Source organism: Danio rerio, chromosome 13 (assembly GCF_049306965.1).
Source record: "Danio rerio strain Tuebingen ecotype United States chromosome 13, GRCz12tu, whole genome shotgun sequence".
NCBI classification, from domain to species: domain Eukaryota; kingdom Metazoa; phylum Chordata; class Actinopteri; order Cypriniformes; family Danionidae; genus Danio; species Danio rerio.
Window position 1 is genome coordinate 46,566,401 of NC_133188.1, and position 21,729 is coordinate 46,588,129.

The window sequence follows — 21,729 nt, forward strand, 5'->3', positions numbered from 1 at the left end:
TCTGCCACTTTTTTAACTGTGCAGAGTTGTAGCTGCTTTACTGGGCCTACTATGCTACTGTATTTCAATACTGCTCATTTTGGTGGTACTTATTGAGACAATTCTTTTCTGAGGTGGTACTTGATGAAAAAAGTTCAAGAACCACTGATCTAGACCCTTTTAAACCAGCAGGCATCTTAATGTAATATCCATGGCATGATTTTTGCAAGCGATGTACTTGTGCTACATGACAATATAAAAGATTTTTAGTCCTTGTGTTTGAGATTTAAGGTTTGGAACTCTGCTGAAGTCTGTTCTGAAATAAAAGCATCAGAGTTGATATCATTCGCTACCGCTTTTAAAGATGCTCGACTCGCATTAACAGGTGAAAATCCAATCTACTTACACTGCACACACATAGCATGCACAAATACCATATTTTATGCATTGTTTGGACCAGTTCTTTGAGTATTTTCCTTAATAGAACAAAAACAACTGTTCATAGATTTGTGGAGAAGCTGGATTGGGACTTGGAAACAGAACAGTTAAGTTCCTTAAGCTCTTAAAACCTTTTATCATAAGTCTTTTAACACAGTGTGAGATTCAAATCCACTAATGCATTATTAAAATCTGTTCTGTAGTGTTTCAAGGTCAACATTGATTTTAAATGAGGAATGAAATCACACAAAAGCAGATTTGCTCTGTGTTACGAGTAGTGTAGTGTAGGCTTGTGTGTGGTTTCTCTCTTGCGCTCTCGCGCTCTTTCTTTCTCTTTCTCTCGCTCTCTCTCTCTTTCTCACTCTAAGTATTCGCAGGTGCAGCGGATTACTTTGGGACGGACCATGATTGGCGCTTGGATTGGCGGTGGCTATAAAAACCTGCAGAGAGCATGGGTTCGATGGCTCCCCGCTCTCTCTCGATCTTCCCCGCTTGTACTCAGTGGAGAACGTGATTCCATGAGTGTTTGAATGTATATTGAGATGCCGTTGTGTTAAATTTTTAACCGGCGATTGAAACCCGGTTTGTCTCCCTGTCGGGCTTGGAGCATGTAGGGAGGTTTGGTGCCTTATTTGTTATTTTCGTTTTCTCCTGTGTTTGTTAGTAGGGAGGTAAGTTTTCTGTATTTTATTTTATTTGTTTTCTAGGGAAGTTTAATCTAATTTAGATAGCTTGGTTTATTGTTATTTATTTTGGCTGAACCCCTCCTGATGTTATTTTTGCTCCTTATTTTCTGTAAATAAATCATATTTTCTTGTTAATTCTTAGTGGTTGTGTTTTTGGTATATTTTGGGAAGAGAGAGCGCGGGGGCACCAGGGATTATATTTTTAATCCCTGTTATTTTGTTACGTTTTTGGTTACATCTCTTTTTGATTAAGGATTTTTAATTTAATTCGTAACAATTGGGGGCTCGTCTATTTGGTTTTTGTTTGTATAAATGACAATTGAGGCCCTGTTTGCTTTTTGAGCATATACAATTGTTGTTTATAGTCTTTTTGGATGTTTCTTATTGGCACTCTCAAATATGCTGTATTTGAAGATTCAGTTAACCCTGTTTATTTGATATTTGAAAGGGAATTTCAGATGTATGTCTTGATTCATTATGGAGTTAGATATTGATGAATTCATTTCAAATCCGAGTGTGCAGCAGTTTAATAAGTTCCGTAAAAGAGATCTATTGCAGATTGCAGATGTTTTGAATATTTCTCTAGTAAGTACTGCTTCTAAACAAGTAATTAAATCTGCTGTATTTATTGAATTGGTTAAACAAGGGTTGTTGTGTGAAGAGAGTGAACAAAAAACTGAGATGGAGAAGAGCGCTGTTGAGGCGTCTGTTTCGGCTGATTCCGTTACAGTTGAATCTGATCTTGTATTGCAAATACAACTTAAAGAATTAGAGTTACAAATTAAACGACAAGAACACGAAAATCATGTTTTGCAAATTCGTAAACTTGAGATGACTCAAAAGGAAGCTAGTTCACTTATTGATCCACCTGCTGTATCTTCTGCATTGACTCAGCCTAGAGATGAACGTACATCAGCTGTTCTGTTTGATCCAAGTAAGCATATCAAGCTTGTCCCTCCTTTTAGAGAGTCAGAGGTTGACGCATATTTTATTGCGTTTGAGCGAATCGCTGCGAAGCTGAAGTGGCCTAAGGATATGTGGGCGTTAATGCTGCAATGCAGTTTAGTAGGTAAGGCGCAGGAGGTTTGTTCTTCTTTGCCTATTGAAGAATCTCTAAATTATGACTCTGTGAAAGCTGCAGTGCTGCGGGTTTATGAACTTGTCCCCGAAGCGTATAGACAAAAGTTTCGCAATTACACTAAATCTGTCAAGCAGACGTTTGTTAGTTTTGCTCGCGACAAGAAAGTTTTGCTGGAGAAGTGGTGCGCAGCATCTAAAACGACTACTTTTGAGCAGTTACAAGAATTAATTCTGCTAGAAGATTTTAAGAGCTGTTTGCCTGACAATTTAGTTGTTTATCTTAATGAACAAAAAGTGAATTCTATTTCAGCTGCAGCAGTGTTGGCAGACGAATACACGCTCACTCATAAGACTGCTTTTTCCTCTGCTTCTAGCCAAAGTTACGGTGCGCCAGTGCTTGTGAACACTGAAAAGACTTTCACGCACTCAAAATTTGGTGCGCGCTCCATCGAGCCGCGTAAAGAGCAGGGTAAGAATATCGAAAATAGAAGGGTTTGTTTTTATTGTTTAGACCCGAATCATTTGATTGCTGACTGTAAATTATGGAAGAAGAAAAACACAAAATCTAAAAGTGTAGCTAATGTGGTTCTTGAGACGGTGTCTAACAGTCATGATCAAAGTTGTTCAGATGCTTCTGTTTTCTCTCCATTTGTGTTCAAAGGCACTGTATCAGTTAACCCTGATTCTGCAACGAAAACCATTAACATCTTGCGAGACACAGGTGCTGCTCAATCTTTTATTCTTGAAAATGTGCTACCTTTTTCAAGTGAAACCTACTCTGGGACTGATGTGCTGGTTCGTGGCATAGAGCTGGGCTGTGTAAAAGTTCCTCTTCATACTGTGTGTTTGACATCTGATTTGGTTTCAGGTCCAGTTCAGTTGGGAGTGCGTGCAAAACTGCCAGTAGAAGGGGTCAGTTTAATTTTGGGGAATGACCTGGCCGGTGGTAAGGTTTTTACTCATCCAGTGGTGGCCGCACGTCCTGTTTGTGAGGTAGAACTTGGTACTAAATTTCCTTCAATATTCTCTGCGTGCGCAGTTACTCGTGCACAGGCGCGAAACAGTGGTAGTGATATTGATTTATCTGACACATTTATGTCTTTTCCAGACAATCCAACGGAGTTTAAATTATCTGTTCAACCCAGTGTGTTTAAAACGGATGATGTTACTGGTCACGAGGCTTTGTCTATGGGAAGAGAACAACTTGGTAAAGCTCAAAGGTCGGATCCTTCTCTTGTGCGATGTGTTGAAGCTGCCGAGGGCAAAGTAGAGAGCGACACAGATGACGGTGTGCAATACTTCTGGGACAGAGGCGTACTAATGCGTAAGTGGCTGTCACAAAAAGCTAAAGAAGTGGGTTTTAGTCCGGATTACCAAATAGTGTTACCTTCTGAGTATCGAACAGCAGTTCTTAAACTTGCTCATGATCACATTCTATCTGGTCATTTGGGCATTAATAAAACGTTTACACGAGTAGCTAAGTATTTTTATTGGCCTGGTTTACGCTCTGCTGTGTCAGATTTTTGTCGTGCGTGTCACGTTTGTCAGATCGCTGGGAAACCCAATCAGAACATCCCTCCAGCTCCTTTGCAGCCTATTCCAGTGATGGGAGAGCCTTTTGAGCGCCTCATTTTAGACTGCGTCGGCCCTTTACCAAAATCAAAAAGTGGTTATCAGTATATTTTGACGTTAATGTGCGCTGCAACGCGCTACCCCGAGGCAATACCGTTACGAAATCTTAAAGCGAAAACTATCGTTAAAGAGCTGATAAAGTTTTGCTCCACTTTTGGTTTACCTCGCGTTATTCAGACAGACCAGGGAACAAATTTTAAATCTAAATTGTTCGAACAAGTATTACAAGGAATTTCAGTAAGTCATGTAGTGTCAAGTGCATACCACCCACAGTCGCAGGGCGCTCTCGAGCGATTTCATCAAACGCTCAAATCAATGATGCGTGCTCATTGTGTTGAGTCCAACTCAGACTGGGCTGAAGATCTTCCTTTACTGATGTTTGCTATCAGAGAGACCGTTCAAGAATCATTGGGTTATAGCCCTGCTGAGCTTGTTTTTGCTCATGGTTTACGCGGACCCTTAAAATTATTAAGCGAACAATTAGTTGCTGACAATAAACAAATGGTACCTGTATCTGAATATGTGAATTCAATTAGGGAACGTCTTCGTAATGCTTGTGAAAAAGCAAGGATTAATTTAGCTGAGGCTCAGGCTGAAATGAAAGTGCGTTATGATCGCAAAAGTGTGTCTCGTTCATTCCAGCCGGGTGATTCAGTTTTGGTGTTGCTGGCTACGCCAGGCTCGGCTTTACAGTCAAAGTTTTCAGGTCCATACATGGTGACCAAGAAGTTGTCTGACACTAACTATTTAGTTTGCACTCCTGACCGGCGAAAAAAATCTCGTATGGTCCATGTCAATATGCTTAAGGCTTATGTGAAAAGTGATGCTCATCTACCTGCTGTCAAATCAAGTTTAGTTGCGTCCTGTGTAGCTGATGAGATTGAACAGGATTTCTCTGTACCCTGCGGTCGTTTGACAAATTCTGTTATATTAAATGACTTGGATTCGCATTTAAGTTATTTATCTTTAGATCAAAAAAGCGATATTGTTGAGTTACTTGAAAATCATCGCTCTCTCTTTAGTGACATTCCTTCCCAAACCACTGTGCTTACACATGATATAGATGTTGGTGACGCACGACCGATAAAACAACATCCTTATCGTCTTAATCCGAAAAAACGTGACTTGATGAAAGCTGAGGTTGAGTATTTGCGGCAAAATCATTTTGCAAGTCCCAGTTTGAGTGCATGGAGTTCACCTTGTATATTAGTCCCCAAGGCTGACTTGTCGGTTCGTTTCTGCACTGACTATCGGAAAGTCAATGCGGTTACGAAGCCCGATTCATTCCCATTGCCACGTATGGAAGATTGCATAGATCGAGTCGGTCCTGCCAGGTTTGTGACAAAATTAGATCTTCTTAAAGGGTATTGGCAAATTCCACTTACGTCACGAGCCTCGGAAATTTCAGCTTTTGTGACCCCTGACGATTTTATGCAATACTCCGTAATGGCTTTCGGGATGCGCAACGCACCGTCAACCTTTCAGCGATTAATGCGCATCGTATTAAGTGGTGTTGAGAAATGCGAAGCTTATCTCGACGATATTGTGATCTATTCTTCTAGCTGGGAGGAGCATATGGTTTCTTTACGTGAAGTATTTGCACGTCTGGTTAATGCCTCTCTAACTTTAAATCTAGCTAAATGTGAATTCGCCAAGGCCACCGTAGTGTACCTAGGAAAAAAGGTAGGTCAGGGACATGTGTGTCCAGTTGATGCAAAAATTGCGTCTATTGTGGAATTCCCAGTGCCAGGGAATAAAAGAGAGTTGCGTAGATTTTTGGGTATGTCAGGATACTACAGAGGATTCTGCCGTAACTTTGCTAGTGTTGTGTCTCCACTAACTGATCTTCTGAGCACCGAAAGAGTTTTTGTGTGGTCTGATGCATGTGATCAGGCTTTTCGAGCAGCAAAAGATTTGCTGTGTAACGCTCCTATTCTTTCAGCACCGGACTTTGAGCGTCCTTTTAAATTGGAAGTGGATGCTTCTGCTACTGGGGCTGGAGCTGTTCTAATTCAGGAAAGTGAGATGGGTATTGATCATCCAGTGTGCTATTTCTCAAAAAAATTTACAGCATGTCAACGCAGATATAGTACGATCGAGAAGGAGGCTTTAGCACTACTTTTAGCGTTGCAACATTTTGAGATTTATTTGGGTGGAAGTTCGTTCCCAATTCGTGTGTACACTGATCATAATCCTCTTGTTTTTTTGGATAGGATGCGCAATTCAAATCAGCGATTAATGCGATGGTCTTTGGAAGTCCAGGAATTTAATTTGGATATACGGCATAAGAAAGGTTCGCAAAATGTGGTTGCGGATGCGCTGTCCAGAGTTCATGGTGCTGAAGTTGAGGTTTAAGTTGTTGGGTAGATACAAACTGCTTGTTTGCATCTTTTTGGTGGGGAGGTGTTACGAGTAGTGTAGTGTAGGCTTGTGTGTGGTTTCTCTCTTGCGCTCTCGCGCTCTTTCTTTCTCTTTCTCTCGCTCTCTCTCTCTTTCTCACTCTAAGTATTCGCAGGTGCAGCGGATTACTTTGGGACGGACCATGATTGGCGCTTGGATTGGCGGTGGCTATAAAAACCTGCAGAGAGCATGGGTTCGATGGCTCCCCGCTCTCTCTCGATCTTCCCCGCTTGTACTCAGTGGAGAACGTGATTCCATGAGTGTTTGAATGTATATTGAGATGCCGTTGTGTTAAATTTTTAACCGGCGATTGAAACCCGGTTTGTCTCCCTGTCGGGCTTGGAGCATGTAGGGAGGTTTGGTGCCTTATTTGTTATTTTCGTTTTCTCCTGTGTTTGTTAGTAGGGAGGTAAGTTTTCTGTATTTTATTTTATTTGTTTTCTAGGGAAGTTTAATCTAATTTAGATAGCTTGGTTTATTGTTATTTATTTTGGCTGAACCCCTCCTGATGTTATTTTTGCTCCTTATTTTCTGTAAATAAATCATATTTTCTTGTTAATTCTTAGTGGTTGTGTTTTTGGTATATTTTGGGAAGAGAGAGCGCGGGGGCACCAGGGATTATATTTTTAATCCCTGTTATTTTGTTACGTTTTTGGTTACATCTCTTTTTGATTAAGGATTTTTAATTTAATTCGTAACATCTGTTTCCAGAAATTCTCATGTAGTGGTTGCGGGCAGCCTCTCGTCGCCTGCGCTGAACTCATTGGGATCTCTGCCAAATGCAGTATTGATTTTACAGTAAATGTTTGCGGAGTGTGACTGTAATTTATCGAGCCATTTACCCACACTGAGCATCTCAGGATCATTGTGTGAAAAGGTCTCTCTGACCCTGGAGCTTTCAACATGTATAGCTTTCATTGTGTGGCTGTTAGAAACATGCAAAACACTTCAAATTGCACTGAAAGCTTGCTGTGCATGTTTCGAAAGTAATGTATAAGAAATGTGCAGCCTATTGATGAGGAGTTCCACTCAAGTGTAAGTTCAAGTGTTTTAGTGACTGATCACATGAACACCGATGTTGCTTACATTGAAGCTGAGGATGTTGGTTCATGTTTTCCCCTCAAAATGAATGAACACAAATCTATTACAGTAGTCTTTTGCAGGTATTCTCAAAGTCTCAATTCAAATGTCCTAATCTGAATTTCATCAATGTCAAAGGTTTGTAAAAAATGATTATAACTAAACATGTTTTAATAAACATGCGCATACTTAAATCAAGAAGGAAATACTGAGCAGTCTAATGTGAGAATTAACACTGTATTTCATCTGCTACCAAAAGTTTTCATTGTGTTGTTTAAAATTTCCATATTTCCAAGACTCCAACTCTAATCACTAAGCTAAAACAGAACAATTTTGGGTCACACTTTATTTTGATGGTCCGTTTGTTGAATTTAGGTTACATTGAATCTACATGCCAACTAATACTTATTCAATTATAAGTAGACTGTTAGGTTGGGGTTAGGGTTAGTCTAAGGTGACATGTACATGCAAAGTTTCTTATAGTCAGTTAAATGTCTGTTGAAGTAGCAGGATCAGAAGATATTAAGCAGACAGTCTACTAATACTCAAATGGACCATCAACATTAAGTGTTACTCAGTTTTGTGCTGGATTGCAGCAGAATGAACAACTCTGTCCAATCATCTTTTTTTGAAAACTGACATCCTCATGCATTCAAATAATTCTCGCTGTGGTGAGGAGTGTCATCCGATTATGACAAACATCATTATGAGAAGTTTTAAAGATCACCTACAGATTCATTGCAGGCCATCACCGAAAAGACATCAAGCACTAATTCTACACTTTTAATCCCTTACATCCCCAATTTTTGCTCTTGATGTATGACATAGAAATGGGTCTGGATTGAATTCTCTCCAGCTCTGGATGTAGATTCATGTCCAGTGCTGCTCTAATAATTCTTGCTGCTGTTGTAGCCTGTTGGAAAGAGTGTCCATGCAACAGATGCCCTGTGTGTGTGTGTGTGGTCCTGGTAGTTACTAAATTGTGGTGACCAAATGTTCCCCCAAGTAATGTAATACAAGTAATTTTTGACCTTGTAAGGACGTTTCTTGGGTCCCATGAGGAAAACTGTTTATAAATAATGTAGAATTAAGTATGTTGTGAGGGATGTTTGGGAGGTTAGGGTTAGGTAACACAATATGTGGTTTGTACAGTATAAACATTGTCGTATAAAGCCCCCATAAAGCATTAAAACCCAATGTGTGTGATGTCATCGTTATCTCTGTGTCCCACTGGCAGTTCCAGAACAGTTGTGCGTTTCTGTGTGTGTGTTTGATTGTCCCTCTAGACCTCAGCCAGTCAGCCAGGGAAAGTCTTTGTTTCTGTCTCATCATCTCTGAGAGCTCAGTTTAGTGGAGGCCTTCAGGCTCCTGAAATATTCTCTCAGACACGCGCACCTTTGCCTCCTCTTCAGGCTGAATGGCCAAGGAGATGAGAGAGAAGGAAAGGAAGAAAAAGAACAAAGTGAAGGAATAGAAAGAGGAGCAGACAGATTTGAGCTTAGAGCATTTTTTTCCTAATAAAGACCACGTGTGTGAGTCTTAGAGCAGTTTCTTGTGTTAACCTGCTAATTTAATCAGTATTTGGTGGAATATTGTTGATTTTCAATATAAACTAATAATAACACATTTATTTTAATAACAAATTGCGATTTTCAAATTGACTCTAAATTAGATCTGCATGGGACTGAATTTTTTGTCCTGCTCCCGCCAGGTTTTATTCCACACCTGACCGCTCCCGCTGTATATTCAACCTTTGTTCCCCCGGTGCCCAACTTGCCCCGTTGTCTACTCGTTCCCACTAAATTTAGATCTGAATTCCAAAATCTCACGTTAAAATTGGGTATACTACCAAAAGTGTAGGTTGTGCAAGGATTACAGGCTAAATGTCGACATGAGTGCCGCCTTAAACAGTGAACTGCGGTGAGGTTTATGGCTTTATAGTAGGTACATATTGGGCCAAGGAAGATTGTAAAATGTATAGCGAGTAAATATGCCTCCCAAAAAACACCCAGCTGGATGCTACTGAGTCCAACAGTCTATAACAATCGACACACAGCACCACGGTGGATGCACATGCTCTCTTTCTTGCTTGTTTGCTTGATTGCTTGCTTGCTCTGTTTATTGGAAATGCTATATTGACTACGTTTACATGGACATCAGTAATTGAATTATTTGTCTTAATCTAATTAAGACAATAATATGATTAAGGTGTTTACATGAGGTTTTGAATGTTTCTTTCATGATCTCTTTTTACATGTAGCACATAATTCGGTTAATGTCATTGTGTCACCACGGTATCCACATTTACTCCGGAGTTTCATGTAATTTTGGGTGTTTCATTTTTAGTTTGTCGACTTTAACTGCAGTTTGGCACTTTCACTTTTATTCTGGAACATTTCATGCATGCCCCCCGTGAAAAACAAGGTTTTGAATGCAACTATGAGCTGCTGGAAGAGTGTTGTTTTAATGAAAGTTTATACCTCATGCTGAATGGAAGAAAAAAACCTCTGCATTTCTCGATGCAGGTGTCTGTGGTCTGCACTGACACGGTAGGTGTAAAGAGGGTCAAACAGCTGTGTGTGTGTGTGTGTTAGGTCCTACATGACGGTAAAAGTTCGATTAAGATGTTTACATGTCTGTACTGCACTTCAATAATGCGACTAAAATCTGCATACTCCACTTGTTTTAATGCCATTTCTCTTTAGTTCAATTATGACCTTAATTGGATTTAATTAATTAAAAATCTGTTTACATAATAGACTCTTAATCAGAGTGTTGTTTTAATCACATTATTGGTGTCCATGTAAACGTACTCATTGTTAGACCGCCCACTCCCATTCAAATGTTGTAATATGCTTCTACTTTGTTCATTATATTATATTACATGCAGATACTCTCCTACAAAAATAATCTCAATCTAAAATAGTTTATTTCCAATAAGTCTTATAAGTTATAATTTATATCACAATATAAATTGCAGACGAGTGACATGGTGGCTCAGTGGTTAGCACTGTTGCCTCACAGCAAGAAGGTCACTGGTTCGAGTTTTGGTTGGGTCAGTGGGCATTTCTGTGTGGGGTTTGCATGTTTTCATATTGTTGGCGTGTTTTTTTTCCAGGTGCTCCAGTTTCCCCCACAGTCCAAACACATTTGCTCTTGGTAAAATGACTAAACTAAATTGACTGTGTTGTATGTGTGTGAATGTGAGAGTGTGTGGGTGTTTCCCAGTACTGGGTTGCGGCTGGAAGAGCATCCACTGCGTAAAAACATATGCTAGAGTAGTTGGCTGTTCTTTCTGCTTTGGCAACCCCTGATAAGTAAGGGACTAAGCTGAAGGAAAATGAATGAATGAATTCAAGGCCTGGAAAGTGCTTGAATTAAAAATTGATGGTGTTACTTTAACAATTGTACTGTGCTGATTTCAAAAACTGAACAAAAAAAAAAAAATAGGAAATTCTTCATTTAAATAGAAGAATTTTGAAAAATAATGCATTTTATCAATATTTCAGAACCCGCATTTGAATATTACAGTATTTAATTCATTTAATTGTATTAAAGTTCTTTGAACATGACGGTTAACCTTTTTTAAAAATGACACATTCGAAACATCATCCTTACTAAGACCCTTTAATGTGAATATTAAGTGTAAGTGAAATGTTGAGTACAGGAAGGACTGTCATGGCTTGCTTGTGCCGCTATATCCGCTGGGAGTGTAAATTAAGGTGCTCAATATGAAATTATTTGTGATTTAAAAAGTCTTTGAAAGTCCTTGAATTTGGTGTTCATGAAAAAGTGGGAACTCTGTTTATAGAAAAAAAAATAGAATAAAACAATTTTACTCCAAACCGTAAATCCAGAGAATTCTCTAATGTGTATATATGGTGCTATATATATATTTATATTTATGTTAGGTTAGAGCTTTATTCAAACTGAGCTGAAAATGACCTGAAAGTGCTGTGTGTGGGATTTTGTTTCCAAAAGATTGGTGGAGATTTGAGCCTCTGCAGATTTCTGTCATTATTCCTCTGGATTTGACACACTCGTCATGATAGCCATCATTATCGCCTCTGCTCTGATAAGACCCCATTGAGCTGCTGCTGGTGTCTCTAGATTTGCACAAACCTTAAAGTCTGCAGTGCTTTCTTTTAGCACAATCACACAATAGTATATAGTTAAAGTCAGAATTATTAGCCCTCCTGAATTATTAGCTCCTTGTTTATTTTTCCCCCAATTTTTGTTTAGAAGAAATATATATTTTTCGACATTTCAAACATAATAATTTTAATTGATTTCTAGTAACTGATTTCTTTTATCTTTGCCATGATGACAGTACATAATATTTTGCTAGATATTTTTCAAGATACAAGTGTTCAGCTTAAAGTGAAATTCAATTTAAAGGTTTAACTAGGTTTATTAGGCAAATTAGACTAATTAGGTAAGTCATTTGCTCCTTTCACACAGTGATAATGGTAATTATACAGAAATTTCCGGAACGACTTTACTGGTATATTCAAATATGCGCCATTCATTCACACATCCATTCCAAAATGCAGTTAAATTCTTACATCATTAACCAGAAATGACCTCTAATTAGCCCAGATTGTATTTGTAAACATAAAGGGAGTTGATGGTTTCACTTTTGTTTTAAACTTGTCCCAGAGACTGACCGAAAACGTTACCATCCAAAGGCAGAGGCGCTAACCGCAGCTAAAAACAGCTTTGTTTACGCATGTGACTACAATACAAATGCTGATGATATGAAGGAACACTTTCAAGATGTACATTTTAGTGTGTGCTGCAGCTTGTGAGATACTTCTTAAAACGAAAGAAGTGTTGTGGGTTACTCAAATCTGATTGACCGGAGCGCTCCTTCACATGCCTGTGCATCACGGAGCTGAACACAGAGTGTGCAGGTAAACGCATGGTGGTTTATCATAAGCACTTTATTGATCATTTCTTCCACAGTTTGCACTAAAAATCAACATAGAAACATGATCTGATTAAAAAGCAGCAGCTAAATGTTTCTGGAGAAGGATTCACAAGCGTTTATTTTCATAAACAGTGCAGATGTGAAAGCGTCTGATTGGCCGCAGTAGACATCCCACGCCATTCCTCTTTCCGGCAATTTTCCTTCTGAATATTTGAATAAGAAGTTTCACAGGAGGGCTGATCATTTTGACTTCAACTGTATATGAATACATAAACAAATAGCTCAATAATAAAACGGCTCGGTCTCATCAGCACAAAGATAAATGCGTAAAACTCATGCAATACTGCAATATTAATATATTAATAATTATGTTAAATCAGCACTTTCCCAAAGGCTTCAGCCAAATTTCAAAGCCAGCAATGAAGTTTTGCTCACAGTTCAGTTCAGTGATTATTCCTGTGTCTTTCTCTGCCCCTGCAATATTATATATATTCCCATCCGGACAGTTTCATAAATGCGTTTTGGATTCTTCTGCTCTATTTACAGCCATAAACCGCACAGCTGTAGCTCTCTAAATTGAAATCAATGGTTTGCCACTAAAAGCGAAACTCCGAACCAAAACGAGCGCAAGAAAAACCTCCCAAAATATTCATAAGTTATAGATTTTCATTATCTGTTTCTCTCTCCCGAGCTCCCTTTATATACTTTTCTCGTTACCATTTTAACTTCTCTCTCTCTCTCTGTCTCCCACTCCGTTATTGGTGGCATTATTGATTCGGAGTGAAAAGTAATAAAACTAATTTCTCAACTTCACAGAGCTCAGATAGGCTGGAGTGCGCTGGGCTTGGAGGTCAGTGCATTTATTATATGGAGGGACAGAGAAAAGATGTGCGAGCGGTGATGTTAAACGACACAATTCATGTTTAACCCGATCCTCCATCCTCAGTTCACTCCGCATCTCCCCTCTGCACAAAACACCATTATTCCTTTGGATTTCTTCCTAAATCCAACGCCATCCCTCAAAAAGCAGAGGCGAGAGAAAGAGGAGGGAAGAAAGAAAGTGATTGTGAGCAATTGTTTCCTGTCGATAAGACTTGTTCATCTTAAATCTCATTGGCTGCGTCTGTCTTTTTCCGCTCTGGCCCCGGTGTGCCCTCACTTACAGTGGACCTGTGGGATTTTCTCCCAGAATCCTCCCCTCTGATTTAATAAAGAGCCCGAGCTGAACAAATGGAGGAGATTGAAGACTAAACGTTAATGCTGCTTACTGCCAGATTCCCTCTATTATCACATCCGTTTCCTCTCTCGTGTCGTATATCTCCTCTCTGTCACTCTTATAGTGACTTTCTTTTGGTTTTCTAGAGCAATTTGATTGTTTTTTTATTTTATTTTTTTTACATTTATCACATTGAATGCCTGCTTTGGTTTTTGGGAAAGTTATTTTTTAAAAAGAGAGCTTAATATATTTGTAACAGAGGCCAGCTAGTGAAGTGCTGTGCAGGTAAACCTCACTCCTCTAAACCTCTAAAGGTGCTGCAGCAACAGACGCCAGAGGCCATGGTTTTAGCCTCCTTGTTAGAGCAACCGACTCCCATGGAAAGAATTGTCGGTTCGATCCCAGCTCAGACTGGGATGAGTGCAGTAGGACCATTGGGTAACATGTGGGGTCTTATACCGGAAGGGATGTGAGGTTTAGGGGGGCTGAATGTAACAGAGGCTAGCTAGCGAAGTGTCATGCAGGTAAACCTCACTCCTCTGACCTCTAAAGGTGCTCTAGCGACATATGCTAGAGGCCATGATCTTTAGCCTCCCTGTTAGAGCAACCGAATCCTATGCAAAGGATCACTGGTTTGATCCCAACTCAGACCAGGTTGAGTGCAGTACGACCAGTAGATTACATGTGGGGGCTTGTCCGGGATGCTGTAGTGCAGGGGTCACCAACCCTGTTCCTGGAGAGCTACCTTCCTGCACATTTCAGTTGCAACCCTGACTAAACACACCTGTTTGTAATTATTAAGTACTGCTTTAGGTATTACTAATTGGTGTTAACAGGTGTGTTTGATCAGGGTTGGGACTGAATTCTGCAGGAAGGTAGCTCTCCAGGAACAGGGTTGGTGACCCCTGCTCTAGTGACTGACGCTAGAGGACATTGTCTTAAGTGTCCTTGTTAGAGCAACCAACTCACATGCAAAGAATCACCGGTTCGATGCCAGCTCAGACCGGGTACACATGGGGGCTCGTCCGGAATGTGAGTGAGTTTTAAGGGGTTGAGTGTAACAGAGGTCAGCTAGTGAAGTGCTATGCAGGTAAACCTCACTCCTCTGCCCTCTAAAGGTGCTCTAGCTACAGACATCCATGTTAGAGCAACCGGCTCCCATGCAAAGAATCACCAGTTCAATCCCAGCTCAGACTGGGTTGGGTGCAGTATGTATATATATAACAAAGTTTATTAAAGTGTGTTTTACAAATAGTACGTACATCTGGCTGACAAAAAAAGAGACAGTCACAAAAAAAAGCAGAAGACAAAGCTGTGCAACACAGCTGTAAATGTTAAGTTCAAGGTCATGGAATTTACAGGAATATCATGGATTTTTTAAATTCCAGATTTTCAAGTCAGAGAATTTATATATTTTTATTTGTTTTTACTTTCCTCCCATTTGACTGTACCATGTACACTAAAAAAAATATTCATTGGACTTGCTAAAATTGGTTTAGGTAAGTGGTGGCAAACTACTTAAATACGCTGAATTTAAACAAAGTGATAGCTTTTCTAGAGCGATTTGAGAGGTTTTTTTTTCTAACATTTTTGGCATTTTATGCCTGCTATGGTTTTCGGCAACATTATTTTTATAAGAAAGCTAAATATATTATATAAAATGTAAGTTTATTAAAGATTATTAAAATGTGTTTTACAAACAGTATGTACACCTGCCTGACCAACAAAAGGGGGCTTCAGTCACAAAAAAATAACAGAAGACAAAGCTGTCACAACAAAGATGTAAAAGTTCCTATGCTTATAGATTTTTCTGGAATATCATGGAATTTAAAAAGGTCTATGCCAGATAATCAAACACATTGTATTTTATATTTGTTTTGTCCTTGTTATGGAATATCAGGGATTTTTTTGCTTTTGCTTACTGTATCTCCTATTTGCTTACTGTACCTCCCATTTATGTTTTTTTAATCATATTGTTATTGTTTAAATATTTTTCAATGACATTATGTTATTTTCCCTTTTGGCAACAGACAATCAAATGCAGTCACAAGGATTTACCTGTTAAAATACATCTTTGACACTTTTTGACTGTTTTTGGTCTGCTCAGTGCTCAATCTATCACGCATACTGTAGATTTTGGACAAAATTTTATGATTTATAAACAACAGTAAATGTTAGACGTCCTCACATCAGAAAAAAAAAACCAACAATCATATGTTTGCATTTAAAAAAATGTAGTTATAAAGGAAGTCGAAGGGGCAAAAACAGCCACCAACATAATGAAAGCGTAGTCAATTTGAACAGTACACAAGAGTTAAATTAACAAGCCCTAATCAGTCATGTTCTCCAGCGTAATTCCCCAAAGAGAGGACCTAATTTAAGAGTCTCATGATTAATGTTAAAAATCCTTAAAAAACCTTAGATAGTTCATTCTCTCATTAATGAGATTCTCTCATTGTAACTTTTCCTTGTTTAAAAAACAAACAAACAAAAAAAAAAAAAATCTTTGGTTGCTCCCAGTTTTCATGTTGTGACATCAGCATCAGTTTAAGGCAGTGTGTTTCTGTCTTTCTGCAGGCTACAGAGCTGAATGATGACCGCACACCCTCTTCTGCCACCGTCACCACCACCTTCACCATCCTGCTGATCGATAAAAACGACAATCCACCCAGATTCAATAGCTCAGAGTATCGTGTCCTCATCACCGAGCTGGCACAGGTCGGCTTCGCTCTGCCTCTGTACATACAGGTGGAAGACAAAGACGAGGTGAGTAGCACGCACAAACAATTAAATAACTCATTTCTAATAACTGATTTCTTTTATCCTCGCCATGATGACAGTACACAATATTTTACTAGATATGTTTAAGGAAATACTGTGAGAAAATTCCTTGCTCTTTCAAACTTTGGGAATTGGAAATTATTTAAAAAACAAAACACAAATTCACAGGAGGGCTAATAATTTTGACTTTATCTGTGTATTCCCCCTCACATGACTTCACTGACACACATGAATTATTCAGACAGACACGTTGGCTTTGTTTCGCCTGAAATTCCTCCGAGTAGCAGAAGCTGTTTACGAGAGGTTTTCATGAACTCCTGACCGCTTTTCACTGATCTCCTTCATGGCTGCAGCTCCAGAACAGACTCCGATCAGTCGGACGTCACCTTTTCTCACCTGCTGTCAGTCAAGCTTCAAACTAGTCAGTCTTGTGGATCTGCTCTCCTGGCTGCAGAAAAGCTCAAGTCAGCAACAACATGCTCGCGTAACTCGAAGCTAATTCTTTGCCATCTGTAAGCAGTTTTTGACACTGCCATCCACACATTTTGCTGGGCATTTTAGAGTCAGCACTTCCCCGGTTGTGTGTGAATAACGGGTCCAGGTCAGTTGGAATCACTGGCTTCTTCACCTTGATCGCTCATCACTAGTTTATCCCAAGGCTAGAAATTTCTGCAATTTGTTTGCTGCCGATAAATGTGGCATTTTTGCTCCACTAGCTCAGAAACAGCAATGATTTGTGGGGCAATTATTTGATGGTTTTGGTCTTGTTTTAAAATGCTCATGCTCAACATTATTAATGACTTATTTTAATGCACACAAATAAATTATCAACACTTTTATTTAATTAATTATGCAACATTAGCACCCGGGCTAATTTTACTGCTGAGTAAATGCACTCAAGACATTGATCACTGCACGTACTTGATCACTACATGTCAAATTGAGCATTTTTCACATTTACTGGCTCATCTTGGTCCGGGTGCTCTGGTTTCCCCTACAGTCCACAGACATGCGGGACAGGTGAATTGGGTAGGCTAAATTGTCCGTAGTGTATAAGTGTAAATGGGTGTGTATGTATATTTCCAAGGAATGGGTTGTGGCTGGAAGGGCATCCGCTGTGTGAAACATTTGCTGGATAAGTTGGCGGTTCATTCCGCTGTGGCAACCCCGGATTAATAAAGGGACTAAGCCGAAAAGAAAATGAATGAATGAATAGCGCATCTTGGGTATCAGAAATCTCCTCGATGCACATCTTCACCGCATGCTATGAAGTTTGTCACACCTCTGCAGCTGTGCACTTCACGGTTTCTGCACGCTTCACGGTTCATTCACAAAATATGTCACATCGTTTATGCTTTGCAGAGGACAACAGCCAATCACATTACTTTTCCAGGGTTGGATAAACGTGATTGGCTAGCATCTGCTTTAGGCTATTTGCATGGAGCAAACTAACTGCCATCTCTTTAATGATTTAAAGTTTTCTCAAAGTTCATGTGAATCTTTGACTCTGACATGAGAAAAAAAAAAACATTTAAAAAATTACTTTAAATAATCCAAGGGCAGCTTTATTCCGTGAACCACCTTAGTGTGTAAAGCTGCAAAGATCAAACTACGTGATTTGCTCAGCACAACTAGTCGACATAAGTCAAAAAGCATCACAATTAGTCTGTGCAACCCCGAATATATTCATATGCATGAACTCTGTACCTTTTATCTATATCCTTTTATATTGTAATTGGGATAATGAGGGAATAACACAGACTTGTGGCCATGGAACAACTTAGAAGCCAATTGTCCAATAAATTTTGGTCCCTTAACAAGTGGGAGGCACATATTCAAACTGTTGTAATTCCTACAGCGTTTACCTGATTTGGATGTAAATACCCTCAAATTAAAGCTGACACTCTGCAGTTAAAGCACATCTAGTATCATTTCGAATCCATCGTGTTGGTGTATAGAGGCAAAAATGTTAGAACTGTGTTGATATATAAAAATCAATACATTTATTCATTCATTCATTTTCTTTTTGGCTTAGTTCCTTTATTAATTTGGGGTTGCCACAGCGTAATGAACCGATAACTTATCCAGCATATGTTTTACGCAGCGTATGCCCTTCCAGCTGCAACCCATCACTGGGAAGCATCCATACACACTTATTCACACACATACACTACGGACAATTTAGCTTACCCAATTCACCTATAGCGCATGTCTTTGTACTGTGGTGGAAATCGAGGCACCTGGAGGAAACCCACGCAAACACAGGGAGAGCATGCAAACTCCACTCAGAAATGCCAACTGACACAGCTTACATTCTTGTTGTGAGGAGGTTGTGCTACCCACAGCGGCACTGGGATGCCCCACAATACATTTATTATATAATATTGTTATGATTTGTATACAACAAATCTTTAAACCTAGATTAGGATAAATCCAACAAAAAATACAAAACATGAAAAGTTTACATCATTTCACCTAATCTCCATTTAATAATAAAATTAAATAGTTTAATATAAAAAAATGACAAATACAGGACAAAACAAACAAAGTACTTTAAAATGAAATAAATCTATGAAATGATAAAAAGGTAAACAAAAAATGTTTTATAATGTGTTCAAATTATCCTATTCATTCTTTCATATTCATTATCCTGATTGCTAAAAATAATTTTCAGATGTTGACAATATTTTGTCAGACTGGTTTTCAGCTGCACAGTAGCATGTATATTAGCAGCGTGTATTTTTAGCAGATAGGAAGTGTTTGATTTGTAGACAAGTGTATAAAAGCTGAGTTATGAGGCATAAATATTTACTTGGGCTGTTTATCCAGTGAAGAGCAGTATAAATGTTACAGCTTGTGAATATCAAAGGTCCACAGGGAACACTAGTCAGGGTTGGGGTTTGAACAATAAAATGCGCAGGATGTTTGCTTTCATGAGCATCATTTGCTGCGTTTGACACATTTAAAATAGGCTCATTCATTTCAGAGCTTTTACGCTGGAAGATTTAGAGAGCAACAGTATTAAAGAAACAGCAAACTTAAAGTCGTATCTTATTTTCTGGAATACCTTCATAATTCCTGTTACGTACATGTTCAATATTTTTTATTGAAATCTGTTGATTCTAAATTGGCTAAAGCACTTTCAGAACTGGCTTAATTTGATAAAATCATTATCATCACAAAGAAACTTTTTACATTCGCTGATTGATTCATTGATTCATTTTACCTTTGGCTTAGTCACTATTTCACAGGTTGCAACAGTGGAATGAACCGCCAACTGTTCCGGCATATGTTTTACGCAGCGGATGCCCTTCCAACCGCAAATCAATAAATGATGATTACGTTAGCTTCACAGCCAAGTCGAATATAATAATAAATATTTTAATATTTTGGCCAGCAAAAAGGAAGCCTGTTAGCAAAATGTTTGAGTAGCATTGGCATGGAATATTGCAGTTTGAATGACTTTTAAAGGGGGTATTTCTGATGTGGGTGGCACGGTGGCTCAGTGGTCAGCACTGTCGCCTCACAGCAAGAAGGTTGCTGGTTCGAGTCCTGGCTGGGCCAGTCAGAATTTCTGTGTGCAGTTTGCATGTTCTCCCCGCGTTGGTGTGGGTTTCCTCCGCGTTTTCCAGTTTTCCCCAAAGTCCAAAGACATGCGCTATAGAAGAATTGAATAAGCTAAATTAGCCGTAGTGTGCGTGCGTGCGTGTGCGTGTGCGTGCGTGTGTGTGTGTGTGTGTGTGTGTGTGTGTGTGTGTGTGTGTGTGTGTGCGTGTGTGCGTGTGTGCGTGCGTGTGCGCGTGTGTGTGTGTGTGTGTGTGTGTGTGTGTGTGTGTGTGTGTGTGTGTGCGCGTGTGTGTGTGTGCGTGTGTGTGTGCGTGTGTGTGAATACGAGAGTGTATAGGTGTTTCTCAGTACCGGGTTGCAGCTGGAAGAGCATTCGCTAAAAGATATGCTGGAATAGTTGGTGGTTCATTCCGCTGTGGTGACCCCTGATGAATAAGGACTAAGCTGAAGGAAAATGAATGAATGAATTTCTAATATGAAGGTCATGAGAGGAATTATTGAAATACCCATAAGGACACACAAGGGTTAATATAGCTTTGTATTTCTGTCTGTGTGTGTATGCACTGCATAATAAATATAAATTCAGATTAATTTGAAAAGGAAAAAATAACAAGTAAAATATATAAATGAATAATTAAATAGAAAGTTAGATACACTGTGAATCCAGTCAGAGTCTGAATAATCATCATATTATTCTGGTAAATATCATACACAAGTTTTTTCCTATGCAGAACATTTGCATACAGTCCAAATTATACATATATTATACAGCAGAATTAATTAGAGTAGTATATTAGTATGCTCTTCTAAACGCAGCCAGGTAATTAAATAAAGCAAGAAGTGTTTTATCACCAGCAGTCAGTGACATTTTACTGCCTGACACTTTTGATTGGCAAATCAAAATTATATTGGTCTCCCAGTTATTTGAGTGCCTTTACCCTTCAGTCTCTGAGGGCACAGAAACCTTTGAGCAGCGGGCATTACCTTTTACACTGGAAATACATGTTAGAGGCGTTTTCAGACTCTGGAAAGTGCAGCTGAATAGAGAAAGCAGCTCTTCAATACAGTCAGGCTTGACTCTGATCCTAATGACTGATGAACAATAGTTTTCCAGAGTTCAGTAAACGCCTCACCCTCTGTGTGTCCGTGTTTGAAGAGGTTTCTTGGGCTCAACTGAGTGTTTATTTGGGGATTGATGGTTAAGCTGTCTTTCTTTTTACAGGAGCTTTTGGGCTTCAGTGCTTCAAGATACAGTTTATTTTGGATGACAATGCACTGCCAGTCAGTTTATTTTATTATTATTTTATTGTATATTATTTCCTGACATTATTATATTTTCTCATGCATTTTTCCTCATGATTTATAGAAGACTAGAAAGTAATTGTATATCTTTGGTGTGTAAGAAAACCTTCAACAAGAATTATTTAATGAGGTATTAAAAGGATTGCATTCAAACTAAATAAGAAGGTCTTAATTTAATTATGTTTTATGTTATAAATTATGTTTTATATTTTAACATAATGCTTTTATATTTAAATAAAGTCTTTAAATCTTAAAATTAATGTTTTTACATTAGGAAAAAAAAAAAAAATATATATATATATATATATATATATATATATATATATATATATATATATATATATATAATCACTTATGATTAACAGGACAGTGTTTAAAAATACATTTAGTCATTTACACACTCTCCGTGAATAAGAGGATTTATTTAAATATGTATTCAATTATATTTTAGGGTCAACAACTGCAGCATTCACACTAACTAACATGAACTTTTTTGCTGTTCATTTTATGTTTGCTGGATGCCAAACATGTAATTGCGTATTCTTGGAAATACAGAAGCCAGTCCTGGTATATTTCAGTGGATAAAGGGGATGACTTTTTGCCTTGCCTTGCAAAAGATAACCATTTTTTTGATAAAA

General features: G+C 38.7%; 1 protein-coding gene across 3 annotated transcripts in view; it reads left to right on the top strand.

The window, feature by feature from the left end:
- Positions 1 to 21,729, top strand: part of cdh23 (cadherin-related 23) — a 473,177-nt gene that overhangs the window by 222,497 nt on the left and 228,951 nt on the right. For all 3 annotated transcript variants that reach the window (XM_073919489.1, XM_073919491.1, NM_214809.1), the window contains 1 exon segment: positions 16,019 to 16,207. In XM_073919489.1, the coding sequence (XP_073775590.1) occupies positions 16,019 to 16,207 (189 nt within the window).